This window comes from Rhinolophus sinicus, chromosome 1 (genome assembly GCF_057876585.1).
Source record: "Rhinolophus sinicus isolate RSI-liver-muscle chromosome 1, RSI-T2T, whole genome shotgun sequence".
Lineage (NCBI taxonomy): Eukaryota > Metazoa > Chordata > Mammalia > Chiroptera > Rhinolophidae > Rhinolophus > Rhinolophus sinicus.
Window position 1 is genome coordinate 6,859,727 of NC_142501.1, and position 18,563 is coordinate 6,878,289.

Consider the following 18,563-nt stretch of genomic DNA (forward strand, 5'->3'; position numbering starts at 1 on the left):
CCCACAGAATAGGAAAAATACTTGCAAATCATATTTCTGAGAAGGGGTTAATATCCAGAATACATAAAGAACTCGCAACTCAACAACAAAAACAAAAAATAATATAAAAATGGGCAAAGGACTTGAATAGACATTTCTCCAAAAAAGATATACAAATGGTCAACAACACATGAAAAGATTTTCAACATCACTAATCATTAGGAAAAAGCAAATCAAAACACAATGAGATACCACTTCAGATCCATTAAGATGGCTACTATCAAAAAACAAAAATAAAAAACAACCAGTGTTGGTGAAGATGTGGGGAAATGGAAACCCTGTGCACTGTTGGTGGGAATCTAAAATAGAACAGCCCTGGGGAAAAACAGCATAATTTAATTTTTTTAATTTCTCAAAAAATTAAAAATAGAACTAGAATAGGATCCAATAATTCTACTTCTGGTTATAATATCCCAAAGAATTGAGAGCAGGGACTCAGACAAATCATAGCAGCATTATTTGAAACAGCCAAAAGGTGGAAGCAACTCAAGGGTCTGTCGGCAGATGAATGCAAAAACACAATGTGATATATCCATACAATGCAATACAGTTCAGCCTTAAAAAAGAAGGAATTTCTGACACATGATACAACATGGATGAAACTTGAAGACATATGCTCAGCGAAAGAAGCGTCACAAAAGGACAAATCGTGTACGGTTCCACTTATATGAGATCCCTAGAGCAGTCAAATTCATAGAGAGAGAATGGTGGTCTCCAGGGGCTGGGGGGTCAGGAAAGTGGGGCGTTAGTGTCTAATAGGTACAGAGTTTCAGTTTGGGAAGATGAAAGAGTTCTGGAGATGGTGGTGGGGATGGTTGCACAACAGTGTACATGTACTTAATGCCCCTGAACTGTGCACTTGAAAAAGGTTAAAATGATAAGTGTTATGTATATTTAACCACAATTTAAATTTAAAAAGAATAGCAGAAGAAGAGAGCTGAGGGCCCTAAGTTTTAGACAGCTACAATTGGAACTGTGGGTTCGTGGGACTCTTAGAGTCCTAGAAATGCCGTTTTTAGAATCTTAAAACCCTGAAGGCCAGGCATTTTAATATGGGAAGCAAACAAGCCTAGAATTTTAGAAACCACCTAGGTGTAGAGATGGGAAGGGACTAAGCGACCATTTGAGTCTTGGCCCCTTCTCCCCCGCTTTCATCAAAAAGTCCTAATTGAGACTTCCTTCAGGCCAGGCAGGCTGTACCTGCTTCTACCTCACCAGAAAACCCCCAGCCTGGATTTCACCTGGGGTCTGACGGCCCTGATGGCTACAGGGCCAGGTATTTGGCCCTCCTGTCACTGAACATTTTTTCCAAAAGGTTCCACGGGTGCCTTCTGGTGACAGACAAACCATTTAAAGGGGGGAAATTGGCTCAAAGCAATGTTCTTTGCAGCAGCAACTGAAATAAGTATTTCAAACAATGAAGACTAAAGGTTCCTATTTTTAAGGTATTTCTTAATAAAATGAAGTGTTTTCAAGCTAAATAAACATTTTGTATATCAAGATACACTAATGTAGGGCCAGCCCGGTGGCTCAGGTGGTCGGAGCTCCGTGCTTCTAATGCCGAAGGCTGCCGGTTCGATTCCCACATGGGCCAGTGGGCTCTCAACCAAAAGGTTGCCAGTTCGATTCCTCCAGTCCCGCAAGGGATGGTGGGCAGCGCCCCCTGCAACTAAGATTGAACACAGCACCTTGAGCTGAGCTGCCGCTGAGCTCCCGGATGGCTCAGTTGGTTGGAGCGCATCCTCTCAACCACAAAGTTGTCAGTTCGACTCCTGCAAGGGATGGTGGGCTGTGTCCCCTGCAACTAGCAATGGCAACTGGACCTGGAGCTGAGTTGCGCCCTCCACAACTAAGATTGAAAGGACAACAACTTGACTTGGAAAAAGTCCTGGAAGTACACACTGTTCCCCAATAAAGTTCTGTTCCCCTTTCCTAATTATATATATATATATATATAGAAGATACACTGCTGGGCCCTGTGCTGGGAGCTGGAAACAGAGCGGTCACGACATAGCACCTTATCTGGCATCTAGTGTGGGAAAGACACACACAAGAACTTTGAGATGTAATCAAACAATATGGTGAATGTTGACATTTAAAAAATTTACTACAGTAAAAGACACATTACCTCTGCAGTAAAAAAAACACAAACTGCCTCAAAATATTCCCTCTCGCTTCAAACACACTTATCCCATTCTTGCCACTTTCTGAAGCAGGTCTGGAAGTCCTCTTTTGTGAGGGTCTTCAGTTGTGCTGTCATGGCTGCCTCGATGTCCTGAATCATTTTGACTTTGGGAAAGAGCCAGAAGTCCCACTGTGCCAGATCTAGTGAATAAGGTGGCTGAGGACACACCATAATGTTTTTATTTGACAGAAATTGCTGTACCAGAAGTGATGTGTGACACGGAGCCTTTCCATTGTGATCACAAAATACGGTGAATGCTGCTGCCGAGTGCCATCCAATGGAAAGGCAGGACCTTCAATAAGGGAAGTGGTGCGTCAAACCTTAGTAACAGTGAGTGACAAGTTTCAACCTGTTCAGTGCAGTCAGTCAGGTGTGAACTACTGTTGAGAGAAGGTGTGTTTTAAAGTGTGACGTAATCATCCTCCATCATGACAATGCTCCATGTCACACATCGCTTCTGGTATATGGCAATTTCTGTCAACTGAAAACACTACAGGTATGTCCTCATCCACCTTATTCACTGGATCTGGCACCGTGCGACTTCTGGCTCTTCCCCAAAGTCAAAATGATTCAGGACATTGAAGCGGCCATGACAGCACAACTAAAGATACTCACGAAAGAGGACTTCCAGAACTGCTTCAGAAAGTGGCAAGAATGATGGGATAAGTGTGTTCGAAGCGAGGGGGAGTATTTTGAGGGGAATTAATGGCAATGTGTCTTTTGCTGTAACAATTTTTTAAAATTTAAACATTCACCGTATGTTTTGATCACACCTTGTAAGTGGGGGTGGTTCCAACTTATACGGAACCTTACACAACAATGAGTTTTCCTTTCTCTGACCATGATAAGAAAGGGTCATCATAGAAATAGGTGACGTGGATGAATAGCAGCTCCCCAGGCAGACAGGACAGGGAAGGGCATCCTAGGAAGAGGAGGAGGACTCCACACAAGCAAAGACATGGAGATGAGAAAAGCCAACGTGTTTGGCAGAGGACGGGGTGCGTGGAGGCAGGCCTGGGGGGACAGTTGGAAGCACACTCGAGTAGCCTGGACGGCCATGCAAAGATCTGGACTTCACCCAGGACACAGGAGGGAACCAGCGGGAGTGTTAAGATGGGGAGGGGCAGAGTTGGATCAATGAACAAAAAACTTTTTTCGAACACCGACATGACAAATGTTAGTCTGGAAAGTGACTATTTTGAGAGTTTGGGACGCTACCAAAGCAGGCTCCACTTTGTCAGCTCAATGCTTCCCCTTCACTGTCATGGCTGTCAAACCAGCCCCGAATTAGCTCCAAACTGCCACCTTCCGCAGCTCTTAGAACTTCATTTGCATCGTGCATTCTCAAAAAGGTGTGAAATTCTTCTTCTCCTTAAGAGAAATCAAAGAAACAAATCTTTACTTTAAAAAAAATCTGCCTTTCTTTAAAACAAATTTCAAAGAACTAGATCCTAACTTTTAAATATCTGATTAAAAAAAGATGGTGGCCTCCTTGGAGGATATTAATAATAATAATTAAAGCTACCATCAACAGAGCACGTACTTTGTGCTGGGCACTTAGACACATTCATAAAACAAGCACAACAAAAGCAATAGCCTCATTTACTATGTGTTTATCCCATGCCAGGTCCTACACTGAGCCCAGACCAATCTCTGCCTCACTGAGCCCTCCCAATCCCAGCTCCCTGTTACAGATGAGGAAACTGAGGCTCAGAGAGAGGATAAAACATGCTCAAGGCCCGGTGACTGGGAAGAATGGAGCCAGGATCCAGACCCACATGCTTAAGCAAGGTCCCAACTGCAGTGCCTTATTCAGTCCTCAGAACAGCCCTACAAAGAGGGGGAGTGTTACCCCCACTCCGTAGATGCATACACAGAGGCACAAGACGGTTATGATTTTCTCAGGGCTGTCCAGCAGGCATGTGGCCGGGCAGGGCTGGAGAGGGGTCTGCCTGCTCCAAAGGCTGCATCCTTTCCACTGGCCCCTCTCTCTCTTGAAGAGGTTGTAAATAGTAAATACACACGGAAGGCCTGCTGGCGCTCTCCAGGGTGCTGAAGATGCAAAGGTGTGCAAGACAGACAAGCTCCTGCCTTAGAGAAGTGGACCTTTGTGGGATACTGGCAATAAAGGAATAAACGAATAAGTACCAGGTCAGATGGGGGTAACAGGTATGGAAAAAATAAAGCCAGGTGAGGGGGACAGAGAACATCGGGGTGGTGGAACTGACCGATGCAGGGCAGTCAAAGAAGACTTCTCTGGGAAAGTATCTGAAAGCCAAGACCTGGGTGACCTCTGGGAAACCACATCCTTGCACTGGGTCTCAGTCTCCTCATCTGTAAAGTGGGGACAACATTACTCAGGACCCGGGCTGCTTGTTGCGAGGAAGAAGTGAGCAAACCACATGAAGGCACCTTTAAACTGTAAAGAGCTGTCCAGAGGAAGTCATTACGGTGAAGCCTCTGTGGGACTTGCATACGAGGCTTTGTAGCACAATGTGGTTTTCCCACATGAAATGTAGGATGTTGGAAGTTTTCATGTCCCATCAGCAACTTGAACAGGACTTTGTTTAGTTGGCCGTGCTGCTATAAAGCATGGCTCCTGAATATCAAAACTATCTTGGAAAGCAGGAATTTGCTGATAAACGAAGGGCTTGGGTTCTCTGGATACACAAGGGAAGTTCCCACATAAAATCATCACCTTGGGTGTTAAAAATAATAATAAACTTTTAAAAGGTCATAGACCTTGGGCTAGAATCCTGATTCTACCTGTATGGTGCTGAATGACTTGGGCAAGCTCTTCACCTCTCTGAGCTCAGTTTCTTCATGTTGCAGAGATGGTAATAGCAAAGGGGTGTCTAGCTGTGTTGTCCCATCGATAGTCCCCTGTGGCTATTTAATTTAAAATTAATTACAACGAAATAAAAGACAAAAGTCAGTGTCTCGGTCACACGAGCCACATTTCAAGTGCTCAATACCCACAAGACGCAAGTGGCTGCCACACTGAACATCGCAGGTCTAAAGCCTTCCTACTTGTCACCTAGGAGTCACCCCCCCCAGACCTACCAAATTGGGATCTGCACTGTAACAAGACACCCCCCACTCCCAAGGGATTCTCGTGCACCTGAAGTCTGAGAAGGGCTGGCTATGAGGGTGAAGGGAGAGACCAGGTGGGGAGACACGAGAAGGGGCAGCTCTGTAATCATGACAAGTGCTGGCAGCTTCTGTGCCCTCTCTAAGTGGTCACCACAATCTCCAAACCAAACAACACGGAGCTGCCGGAAAGTCTATGCTGAATCGAGGTGCAGGAGGCAGGCGGAAAAGGAGGTGGGGATAGGGACATCGTGGAATCTTCCAGACATTTCAGAAGTTTGTGGGCACACGAGGACAGAATATTTCAATTCTGTGCTGGCCAGGATTTTCTGGCTTGCTGACTATTCCTGTTTTGGAATGAAGTCCAGCATGAAAATGACATTTTAAAAAACTCACAGGCTTATTTCATATCCAAACACATCTCTCCATGTTTGTAGAAAAAAAAGAAAGAAAAGAAGCATACAAGAAAGAAAATCTTGCTTCCCCAGTTCTTGAATGACCAACCAGCTAATTCTCTACCAACCAATGATTTCTTCTGATGGTTCCCTTGCCCAGCAGGACAGTTAACAAGTGAATATGAACTTCCACGTAAAGAGGAAGTAAAAGGCTCATGGTAGGAAACCCAGCAAAGCCTCAGAGCACCTGTTCTTTTTCACACATCATCTCTCATCCATACACCCACCAGCCTGGGAAGAAGGCAGCACTTCCATTGTAGGGATGAGAAACCTGAGACACAGGTCAGGTGAGTCACCTGCTTCCATCTCACACCTGGGAGGTAGGCGAGGGTCCGACTTGGCCACAGGCTACCACTTCACCCTGTTCCCATCGTGTCGTGGCATCTCCTTGTTTATACGTCTCCGGAGTAGGAGTCTTGCTTGTTTTGCTGCCTACCACATGCTCAGCATCTAGCACAGAGTCTGGCACAAGGTAACACTCAGGAAATGTTGGTTGAATGAACGAATGATTGCAAACCAATCACGTTGGCAAGTAAAAGCTCCAGCCTCAGACCGTCCATTAACCTGCCCCTTCAAGCTGGAAGGCCTGCACCCACCACTCACTTGTCCAAACACAGCCCAAATGCCAAGACGCCCCTCAAGTGTCACCTCCTACATGAAGCCACCTGACCTCTCCTGCTTGGTCACCACCCCCCACCAGGCCTCTGCTTCTCCCACTCACCTCCTCAGGCCCTCCCTGGCCCTCCAGCCACATACCTCTCTGCTGGTCCTCGAATGTGCCACCAACACTCCTGACGCAGCTGCTGCCTCTGCCCCGGATGGCCCCCCCAGACATGTGCATGCCAGCTCCCTCCATGGGTCTCTGCTCACACGTCACCTTGACAGAGGATCCCACCCTGTCCCCTTATCCCGATCCCCCCACACATTACAGCTCTGTTTTCCATGGCCTGTCTTCTGTTTGCTCCCTGCTGCATCCCAGTGCCCAGACTTACGCGCAGCACATAAAAAGTGCTCAGCAAACATCCGTTGAGTAAATAATCAAGTGTAAACTAGAAAACAAATAATAATGATGATGGTGACTAGTCCACGGCAGGGTTAAACCCAAGTGAGAAGTGGGACACCTGACAGCAAAGATATGAAGACGATGACAAGAGGGGACAGGGCAGGTGCATGCCGGGGACCTCTGGGGAAGAATGGAGATGTTGATTAATCTTCGACTGAGTTAAGTCGGATATGCTTGTTAAAAGTTGTGAGTCACCACTACACAAAGCAAAGCGGAATGTACAATTTCCAAGCCAGCAGAGGGGGAAAAAAGAAACTCCAATCAATCCAAAAGAAGGTAGAGAGGGAGAGACAGAAAGCGCAAAAAGAATGACAGAAATGGATGTGTTTTATATACTGGGAAATACTGAACAAATTTTCATTGTTATGGTTCCAATACAAAAATCTTTACCAAGGTCGTTCTACACGGAAATGACCAGGGCACACATCTGGTCCTCAAGGGCCTCACAGCAGAATGAAATGGACGTCAAGCATGCTACAGGGGATGGACCAATCGGAGGGGCTGGCACATTCCCTCCTGCCAATAATCAGAGCCATTCACCAACGCATCTCCCTTTTCACCTTGGCCCCCAGGAAACTCAGGCTCCAGTTTCCAACTCAAGCAGCCCAGTGAACCCTGAGTGTTGATATTCTAGGCCCTCCCTCTGAGCTGCTCTAATTTCTTATTTTTTTCGTTCTTGGCTTTTAATTTATCATCAACACTCTACCATTTTACTATTCTTATTGTTTTTATAAACCATCTCAAATTCTTTGGCACAAAATGGGATATAAATAAGGAACCAAAAGAGCCAAATGAATCAGAAAATACACACACACACACACACACACACACACACACACACACACACAAAAGAAAATACACAAAATAAAACCAAGAAAGAACTTTCAGGGAGCCCAGACCTTTCAGAGAAATGCATCTCTACCTTGTTTAAATACCAAGACAAACAAACAAACAAACAAATAATTAAATAAATGAATTCTTTTTTAATTTAAGGCAGGATTTTTAGGATGATAGTCTTTAAACAACCCACTGCAAAACATGTTACACACACACACACACACACCAGTGGGTCTCATTTCATTTCCAAAGCCATTCTGTTGTAAATAGATAATTAGCACTTAAGCACACCTTTCAAGAGGTTTATACATTAACATGAAAATACTATAATTATGGCTGCCCAAAATCGCTGGACTACAACTTAGCATTCTAGAATTTTCATCTTTATTAGAAGTTAATTTTCTCCCTTTTAGTCCCTAAAACCTACTTTGGCTTTACCAGGAATTTTTTATGAAGAACATAGAAAATTAATTTTTCAGTGAATACCGTTCGTCCATTTTTTATCTGAGCATCGAGCCCGCTCTCTAGGCGACCAGCTGTTGATCGGTCACGTTTGCTACTGCAATTACGCACGACCAACACCCCTGGACAGCAGTGGCCTCTGAGCAGAGTGACAGTGGGTGACACGAGGCTTGGAGCCCAAACACACTTTTGTTTTCAATATTCAATCTCGAGTCTTTGCGAGAATAACGATGTGTCTGAATCAGGCCATGGTACCCACGTAATGAACAAAGGAACAAGAATCCACTCTGGGTTCACTGCATACGTTCAGTGATGGTCATGGTCAGCTCTTAAAAAAAGAAAAAAACGTTGTTTGGATATTTTGATTAAGTGACCACATCACAAAATTTGTTTTCTTTTTTCATTCGTTTAACATACACTTGTTGAGCACCCACCTCATGCCAGGCCCGCTGGGCTCTGTGGATACCACCCCCACCCCGTATCTCTCATCGGCAAACCCTGTTGATTCCGCCTCCAAAGCCCCACACTGCTCTCGGGCGCCCTGGCCACCACCGGGTCCAGTCCCAGCTCCCCTTGCCTCTGGGCGATACCTGCACCGGCCTCTCCAGGTGACAGGCATCCTCTCAGGCCTGCTGCAGCCATGCTCCCCCCAGCAGCCAAAGGGGTCCCTCAAATCACAGAGTCCCTCCATGGCCCTCCCCTGCCTAGCCCTCCACCACCCCCAGAATAACATCCACGTCCTCACCCTGCTGGTCAGCAGACCTGGCCTCACTCCCTGGCCTCTGATGGGCCTCCGGCTGCACGCCAGGCAATTCAGGGCTGGGACCCTCTCAGCTCAGGACCCTCTCGGAGGGGCCTTCCCAGGCCGCCTTCCATCAAGAAACCCCCACCTCGCCTCGCCCTGTTTGTGGAGCTGATTCATTAGTCCAATCACCTAAAATGATCTTGTCTGTTTATTTTGCTTAATGCTTATCATCTGTCTCTGCATTCGTCTTCAAGAACCTTGGGCAGGGGCCACATCTGCGGGTCATCACCGAGTCTCTCAAACCAACCCAGTGAACACAGTAGCCCCCCAAGACATGTGTTGACTGGGATGAATGTAGACCCCTCCCTTGTCTCCCACAATCACAGCCAGAGGGAGAGAGGAACCCCCACACCGGGTCCTGAAGCCAGAAGGAGTTCACAGGGGTGGACTGTTTCACCCCTGCTAGGAGGGGGCTTATTATCACATGGCACAAACGTCACTTTATGGGTGCAGACACTCCGTGGGGACAAGTGAGGTCACCTGGCTGGTGAGGGGCAGAGCCAGGAGTGGGCCCCAGGCGCCCCTCACTCAGTGCTCTGTCTGTCCCCTGCTGTGCAGTCATGACCCCAGGTCAGCACAAGGCCTGTCAGACAGGACCCGCTGGCCAAGCTGAGGGGTTCACACCCCTGCTTATTGTGGCCATTCCCAGGAAATCTCCATCCCACCTTCACCACCCACCCACCCGCATGGGGCAGGAGAGAGGAATGGCTGTGCCTCAGGATACCCTAAAGTGTCCTGCCCCCGGCCTGGGGTGTACCCCAGAGCAGCCCCACATGGGTGGACTACGTAAGGAGAGAGCCTGGCCAGCCGGGGTGAGGCCACCCAGGGCCTGATACATAAAATACGGCATGCCCACCACAGAACACTGCAGGCTTTGTGACAAGTACTGAGTGTAGAGATGAAAATGAGTGAGGTGTGGCCCGAGCCCAAGCACACCCAGGTAAGAAACAGTCTGTGGGAGGAGGGGACCACTCGTGTCCCACTGGGTGGGGAGGTTAAAAAAAAAAAAGCTAAAGGAATGAGACAAAAGCAGGGACTTGCCCGACCTGCCACGGGGAGGGGCAGAGCTATGGGGAGCAGAGAGTGGGGCTAACTCAGCCTCCCTCATCCAGGTTGGCCTCCCCCGAGAGGAAAGGGAGAAGCGATTGAAAGAAACCTCCGAACTTGGGACACGGCTGCCTGAGGGGAGAGAAGTGGCTGGGGGGGTGAGATGAACCTCTCGCTACATCGGAAAAAATCATTTCCCACAAACAATTTCTGCACCTGGGGGTGGCCTCCTGCTCCCGCATGGCCCGCCCTGCTCCTTTCCGAAGCCCCTCACCTGCAGCCCATCCCATCGGCTCCTGGTGTAAACGGCAAAGAGGCAGAAGGACTGTCAGCCCATTTCCTCAGCCAAGCCCTGTGCCCGACCCCCTCCGTTCCCCTGTGCCTTCAACACTGGCAAATGAGGCAAGAAGCAAGAAACCGCCTGGAGTGAGTTCTCCATTTCCCTTCCTCCCTCACAGATTTTAATTAAGGGTTTACTTGCAAAAGACCCAGCTCTATTTAACTAAATCCTTGGACCCCTTTTATATTGTCTCATATATCGTTCTATGCTAGGGCACCAGTAAAAAGTTAATTATAACTTCTAAATACTCCATTACCGGGCCCTCATCTTCCTCCCCTGCCTGGTTCTGCTGAGGGTACACCACTTAATTAACTGGTTCAGCGTGTGCTCTAACATACCTCTCCATGCTTATTCGACAAGCGCCTGCCAAGCACCCCTCCGAGCCAGGCCCACCTGGGCTCTGAGGACCTGTGCTGACCAGGGCGCTGTCTCCACCCACAAAGGACTCACAGGATCCCGCAAGAAGAAGGGGAGAGTGGCAGGCTGGCCCACCAGATGCCCAAGGCAGCTTGGCAGGTGATATAAGTGAGTGGGCAGGGTAGATAACAGGGTGGAATAACAAGAGATGGTAGCTGACATCAACCTCAAAGGGAAGGGAGAAGAGACCCGGAGCTGTGGTTGGGAGGGTCTCAAACACCACACTCAAGGGATGCACCCTCCTACATACATAGCTTCTAGGGATGGGTCTGAGGTTTGAGAGTTCAGTTTGGGACAGAACAAGTCTGAAATCCTGGTGGACAGCCAGGAGGAAGTGTCTTCTGAGAAGACTGAATATACACCAGCTGGATCTCAAGGAAAGGTCTGGGCTGAGGACAGCGAGGGAGGCATCCTACAGGTCTGGATAGGAGCAAGAGCTGGGGCTCTGAGTGATTACCATCCAGAAAGAAGGTGGTCGAGAAGCTCGAGGTTGGCCCTGGGAGAACCCACCTTCAGTGAGCAGAAGGAAATAGGAACAAAAGGAGATGGAGAAGGGGGACGCAGAGAAGGAGGTGGCATGGAAGCCAGGAAAGGAGAAGCCAAGTTGGAGAGGGCAGCATCCTGTCCAGTGGAGAGGCGAGGAAAGAAGGGCCGAGAACAAACCTGCCGATGGCCTCCGGGTGGTCACTCCCAAGGCCAGGGCAGGGGTAAGGCTTCGGGAGCTGCGGGGATGGGAGTGAGAGCTGAGGCTACCAGCTTCTCCTGGAGGGGGGCAGGGGAGGGGGCAGCCTGGCACCTGCCAGTCACAGAGAGCTGTCTGGTATCTTGCAAATCCCAGCTCAGGAACTGATGGTTCTCGAGGGCATGGCTGTCACTCAAAGCCAGTGGCAGAATTCTCTTGCCTTGGGGAAGATGTGGGTGGTGTGGAGGCCTTGGGGTCACCTGCTGCTTCTGCAGCCGGCATCCTGGAAGTGGGTGCAGCTGGCACTCAGCCTCTCATCCTTCCCGCAGCATCCCTGGCTTCCAGGGGAAGCCCACATGCCCACCTGGCATACCTGGCCCTTTTGGTCCACTCCAGGTCACCTGCTGGCCTCAGCTCCTAGCCTCATCCTAGAGACCCCAACTCAGCCTTTGCCCCTGAGTCTTCTCAGACCCTCCTCCAGCCCTGTGTTACAACAGCCATGTCTCACACTGGTCCGCTCACAGCTATCAGTCGTGCCCCACCCTGCTGGGGACACAGTGACCAGCTCACAGTATATCAGATGCCACTCCGGTCCATCCTGGGTCCACAACTTCTGTCCAGGGCCGACCCTGGCCGAGCATTGGCTGGCGTTGGGGATGAGGCTTTGACTCTGCCCTCTAGGGGCTGACAGTGGGGGTGGGGCACAAGGACACACATAATTCCCTGCCACTACGAGGTGAGGGCCACCACCAAGACCTGAACAGGGAGCTCTGGGTGCCCCGTGGGACGAGGGACCCAGCAGGTTGGAGAGGCTTCATGGGAGGTGACAATGGAGGGCGGGAAGTACTCTGTCCTCTGGCCGGTGGAAAAGAAAGAGCGGTCCCAGCTGGGGGACAAGCATGAGCCAAGGCCCAGAGTGGGAAACTGGTTCTAGGAATGGCAAGTGGAGCCGGCCTGTGTGGCTGCAACGCAATGGCTTGCTGACATTGAGACTGGTTGATCGGTTTGTTTTGTGGGAGGCTCAAATCAGGGAGAGGCATGTTGTTCCACAATAATAGCCCCCACTTCCTGAGGGCTTCTCCTTGTGCCCAGAGTGTGCTAAGCACCGTATGAGAACCTTACTCTTCCATCCTCTGCAACCCTATGGGGTAGGTAAACGATTCTCCCTATTTTACAGATGAGGCACAGAGAGGTTGAGTGACTAAGCTAAGGTCACACAGCAAATAAGAGGGGGTGAAGACAGGTCTGCTTGACTTCCAGGCAGGAGCTCTTCAGCCTCATGCTGTCCCGCGTCCCTGCGCAGGCACGACTTACTGATCCACGCAGTCTGTGGGCTCCATGCTGCCTGTCCATCATCACATCATTAGCTGTGGAGGAGAGGAGCTTCCAGCACATGCTTTTCCATTTCAGCAGGTTTTGCTTTTCCTTTCACTCTTTATAGCTGGGAAGCCTGTCCTTAGCATTTTTCAGCTGCTCACTGGGACGTTGACAAATCAAGCTGGCATTTCTATTGCATGAATATATTTGGGATATGAATGTCCAACAAAGGGATCTGCTCAGAGGGGCCCTGTCACTCCCAACCCAGCCCCCTCCAAGGAACACAGACCCAGACAGAAGCCTGCAGATGGGTAAAACGTGGACACCGCTCCCAGCCACGCTGAGAGCAACGCACAGACGGCAAATTAGAATCAGCGTGAATTCAGCCACACACAGCCCCAGTTAGGTGCCTAATCTTGTCTTACAAACAGGGCCTTTTTTCATTTTTTAAATCTCCTCTTGTCTGTCTGGAGGTAGCCCCTGGAATCGGATTTTAAGCGCTTTCTGAGATCAATGAATGGGGAGGAAGTAGGTTGTGAATTTCAAAGCTGAAACTTTCTCTTTGGGGAGAACTTCTCCCCCAGAAGAGCTGGGCCAGTGGGCCTGGGAAAGGGGCTCCTGGAGAACTTCTGATGGGCTGGGTGACATCAGGACCGAAGCCTGTATTGCCCCCGTCCCCATCCTGGGACACTGCACCAGACACCAGAGAGGCCAGTATTTCATTAAAAACAATGAGACTTTAGTGTGGCATTTAGCTGATGCTACCAAAATAATAATACATGCTCTCTGTAAAAAAAAATCAGTTGGGGAGAAAAAGAGAGAGAATCATGAAGAAAATAAAACGGTTCCAGCACCAGACATGAACTCTGGAACACGGCAGAGCCCTTGTCCTCACTGGCCGTGCTGCTTCCACTCTTGCTCTGTAGTCCAGGCCTTTGAGCGCCGTTTGAAAGGTCCCTTCCCTTCACAAACCTCACAGACCTTCATCACGCCTAGAATCCACCCCAAACCCCTGGCCCCGGCCCGCGGGGCCGATGCAAACTGGCGCCACCTCCCCAAACCCTCCTCGCTCGTCACTTCCCTTGCTCTCTGTTCCCACCTCTGGCCTTTGCAGGCGCTGTGCCCACAGCCTGGAACGTTCCTTAGACGTCTGCCTCATTCCCAGCCTCCATGCCTCTCCCAAGGTCACCTCCTCAAGAAGGCCTTTCATGTCCACCCAGCTAAATGGTCAGTCACCGTCGTGTCCCCAGGGCACTGCTCCACAGACAGCTCTCTTACTGCTTATGTATCTAGAAAGCTACTGTCTGCCCATCACCGAAATGTGAGTGGGGCCTGTCCCTCACTACCCGCTGTCACCCCAGTGCCTGGGACGTGCGTGGCACATAGTGAGTTCCCAGTGAGGTAGACTGAATGGACGAGTGACTATTTCCTCCCAGTCTTTTCTGTGTGTGTGTGTGTCTGTCTGTCTGTCTGTACCACTGACATAGCTAAGATCATATGTCAACATTCCTCAGAAACTCCACGCACGTACTTTTACGTACAACTTCTATCATTCTCTCTGCCTACACAACCTCAAGCCCCGAGTCAAATGTCCCCAGTTCTGTGGGACCGACCCATGACCCCTACCTCTACACAGATCTGCCAAACGCCAGTCCATGAGGGAATAGTAACATCTACACGGCACTTTGCAGTTTACAAACTTCATCACCATCCCAGCGGAGCCTCAAAACAACCTTCGGAGGTGGGCAGGGCACAGGGAGCCTGCCAACCTTATTTAAAACAAGGCCCCTGAAGTCAGAGAGGTCATGTGGCTGCCACAATCCCCTGGGCAGGAAGCGGACCCAGGGTGTCCAGCCCCTAATGCCACAGTCCCCACCTTTAGTTTGAATCAGAGAATATTCACCCTAAGAAGAACCAGAGAGGCAGGCGGAGGAGAAGCCAAGAGCTCGGCTCCGGAGTCCGACTGCCTGGGTTTGAATCCCAGCTCTGCTACTTACAAGCTGTTTGACCCTGGGCAAGTCATTTCCCTTCTCTGGGCCTCAGTTTTCTGCTCTGTAAAATGGGGGTGACAGTAGTCCTGCCTCATTCTGTTGTCAGGAGGATTAAATGATTTAATAATACACACAAAGGGCACAGAACAGCATATAAAAACAAGAGAACACATACAAGATGTGATCAAAAACTATGGTGAATGTTTAAATTTTTAAAAAATTTATTACAGTAAAAGACACATTGCCATTAATCCCCCTCAAAATACTCCCCCTCGCTTCAAACACACTTATCCCATCGTTCTTGCCACTTTCTGAAGCACTTCTGGAAGTCCTCTTTCGTGAGTGTCTTTAGTTGCGCTATCGTGGCTGCCTCGATGTCCTGAATCATTTTGACTTTGGGGAAGAGCCAGAAGTCGCTCTTAAGGTGCATGAGGTCACACCATAATGTTTTTATTTGACAGAAATTGCTATACTAGAAGGGATGTGTGACATGGAGCAATATCATGATGGAGGACAGACACTCATGAAAGAGGACTTCCAGAACTGCTTCAGAAAGTGGCAAGAACGACGGGATAAGTGTGTTCGAAGCGAGGGGGAGTATTTTGAGGGGGATTAATGACAGTGTGTCTTTTGATGTAATAATTTTTTTTTATTTAAACATTCACTGTATCTTTTGATCACATCTTGTATTAACACTCAATAAACACTAGCTCTCTATAAAAACAGACCTGTCCCGATACACCTCTACATACCTAATGAATGCACAACCCACCTCTCAGCCACGAACACCACATCCCTGGGGACAGAACAGCTGGCCCAGAGGTGAGTCTCACTTTGTGTAGAGGACAAGTCCCCCAAAAGCCACTCGCAGATGGACTTCTCTAAGCCGGCTCCTACTGAAGCTCTCACTCACACACAAATTCCCTGTGGCTCAGACCAGGACAGAGAATGCTCCTGAGTCTTCAGTCTGAGGCCCCCCACCCACCCCACTTGAGCAACAAGCACCAACATCTGCAACCCTTCAAGGCAGCAAAGGGGAGGAGCCTGGTGGAAAGAACCTTGTATAAAAGGAAGACGACCCCTTTGTAAGTTCATACTTCCCACCCTCCATAAGTCAGGCAAATAAGTTAATCCAACTCATTGCAAATTATGAAGAAGGCCCCTAAATTCCTACGAACACACTGTATTTTGCTATGTATAATGCACAGTTTTTTGCCCAAATTTGAGAGGGAAAAATAAGGATGCACATTATACGTGAGTAGTATCTATATAAGTGCTTTTAATTCTTTTATTTATGCTTATGAGGTAAAAGTGTAACTCCAGAAATCAATAACGATATCTGCATGCAAAATAATACCCTGGTTTTACAATCATCGGTTTTGTCGAACTTACGACGAACTTGCAACGATGAAGAGCTCTTGGCCTCCTATGAGGTGTAAATATCCTAAATTTGTTAACCGGTACATAGAATTTCTTGTACCTTGTATCTGTTCTTGTGTTTTGTCACTATTTGTTACATAAAATTTCTTGTACCATAATATGTTAAAAAATAAATGTTAAAATTCCTTTAGAAAAACAAGTACCTAAATGTAAACAAATAAAAATTTGAATTAAAAAATTAAAACAAAAGATTTTTTTTTCCCTGAAAGTTTGGGCCAAACACTTGGGTGCGTATTATACACGGGAGCACATTATACACAGTTAAATACAGTCGTTCTGACTTCTACTAAGGCAGGGAGAGAGAGAGCTTCCTCAAATGCCATCTCACCCTGCTGGCCCTCCCAAGCCCCGGGTCAGACCCCACCCTTCTTTCCAGGCCTGTCACCCTCTTCTCCTCCAAACCGTTTCTCCAGCTACAATACCTCAGGCCTCTTCTCAAGTATCCACTGGTACCTCTGGCCTCAGCTGTCCCCTCGGCCTGGTGGCTCCCTTTCCTGCACAAACTCCTAGCCCCTCGGTTGAGGCCCGGCCCAAAGTCAGCTTCTCCCCGAGGCCTCCCCCACCAGGAGAAAGCTGTGGTCAGAACCTGCACCGAGACCCCAAGCACTTGGCACCCACCCCCATTGCACACGCAGGTGTTCGTTTGTTCATTCATTCATTCATTCCACACTGAGGGGAGCGCGTGGAGGGCTGGGGGGGTACATCAGAAACAATCCCCATCCTTGCAAACCTCAGTGCAGGGGGTCCAATGAGGATCCGAACAGCACCCACCACAAACAGCTGCTCCCAAAATTCAACCAGGGAGTGGCGGTGAGGAGCGTGCCACACTGTGCCTGGCACACTGAGCCTGGATGACGGCAACTCCTGTTATTGGCCTTGCACACAGGCTTTTGGCTCAATCAAGTGAGGCCTCCCCTCTTTTGAGACCCACAGCAGGGGGGATAAGAAGCCAGGCTCAGAAAGGGTCCCTCCCAGACCCAGAGGTAGCCCGGAGCAAGGTGAGAAGCAGGGGGCAGGCCTGTCCTGCAAGAGCCCTTCCCCACCCCAGCCTTCACAAGGTTCATCCCAAACCGGATTAGAATTCCCATTTGAAAAATCAATATTGAAAGCTCGGAGTCTGCCACGTGGAGAGGAAGGCCTTGCTTGTAAATATTTGCCTCCACTGGCAAAGCCAGGGCTTTCGCTTGCTGCAGCAACCAGCCAACAGCACAGCGGGACACCCCTGGGGAGGCGGACTGTCTGGCGGCCAAGCGGGGCTGCGCAGGGGGGTGGGCTAGCCCGCACCCACACCTCCGAGACAGTGGCCAGTGCGCCAGACCACGCAGGGGCCGTCCATCTGTCCCCCCAGGCTGTGGCAGAGACGACTCGCTGGGAGGTTTCTCTGATTCCAAGCAAGTAGCTTTTCCCAGGGGGTACCCCAGGTTTATGTCTTTCTTATTTTGGAAGAAATAAAAAAGCCAAAGACAAAACCCTGGGGGTGTGCTTGCAAATCATGGCCCACCACCATGGGACAGCGCTCACTCACTGTGCCAGCAGCTGCCCACGGGAGGAGCCCACAGCTGGTCCCTTGGGCCCCTCACTGGGGAAGCCGTCTCCATGGCGGAGGGTGGCTGAGCCCGTTACATGGCAGCTGAATACCTACCCTGGCATCGCCATTCCCAGAGAGTCATTCATGCATTCACCGTTCAGCCACTCGTTTATTCGCTCATTCATTCATTAATTTCATCCATTATTTATTGAGCACTGACTGGGGGCTGAACACACAAGTGGACAAAAACAAACCTGGGCAAAATCCCTTTGGGAAGGAGTCTCCCGGGCCCCAAATCCCCACAAGCAAATGGCAAGTCACAGCTGAGACAAATGCTGGGGTAGGAGACTGCCGAGGTTTGAGGGGAGAATGAAAGGGGTGTGACCTGGTCCGGAAGTCAGGGAAGGCTTTCCAGGGGGCTGGACAGGCAGACAAAGGCTGGGGGGAGGGAGAGGGCAGAGCAGGGAGAAAGGGCAGCTGCGCACAGGGGCGCCCAGCACCTACCAAGCCACTCGTTGAATTTCTTCACCTCGCTCGGGAGCCCCAGCTCTGTGAAGTCCCCAGCGTGGATCAGCACGTCACCATAGGGCATCTGGATGGGGTCCGTCCTCGAGTGTGTGTCAGACACACAGACAAAGCGGGTGTAGCCGGGTGGCTTGGGGGCATCATGAGGCACCGGGTCCACCCTGCAGTGGGGAGAAGACACTGCAGTACAGGCCATGGAACCGACAACTCACCGTCCCAGCAGCTCGGATCCCACCGACCCCGCCTCGGGCCGAGCGCCCAGCCTTCCCGAGGGCCCACCTGCGTCCGAATCCTGATTCTCCCACTCACTAGCTGGGCAGAACTCTTCTCCCCCTGAGCC

General features: G+C 49.6%; 1 protein-coding gene across 5 annotated transcripts in view; it reads right to left on the minus strand.

Annotated features, from left to right (window-relative positions):
- The window catches only part of MPPED1 (metallophosphoesterase domain containing 1), a 69,775-nt gene that overhangs the window by 31,987 nt on the left and 19,225 nt on the right, over positions 1–18,563 (minus strand). For 4 of the 5 annotated variants that reach the window (XM_074326511.2, XM_074326512.2, XM_074326514.2 and 1 more), the window contains exon 3: positions 18,203–18,384. The exons of the other annotated variant lie outside the window; for it this stretch is intronic. In XM_074326511.2, coding sequence (XP_074182612.1) covers positions 18,203–18,384 — 182 coding nt within the window. The remainder of the gene's footprint in view (positions 1–18,202; positions 18,385–18,563) is intronic. 5 annotated transcript variants of the gene reach the window in all.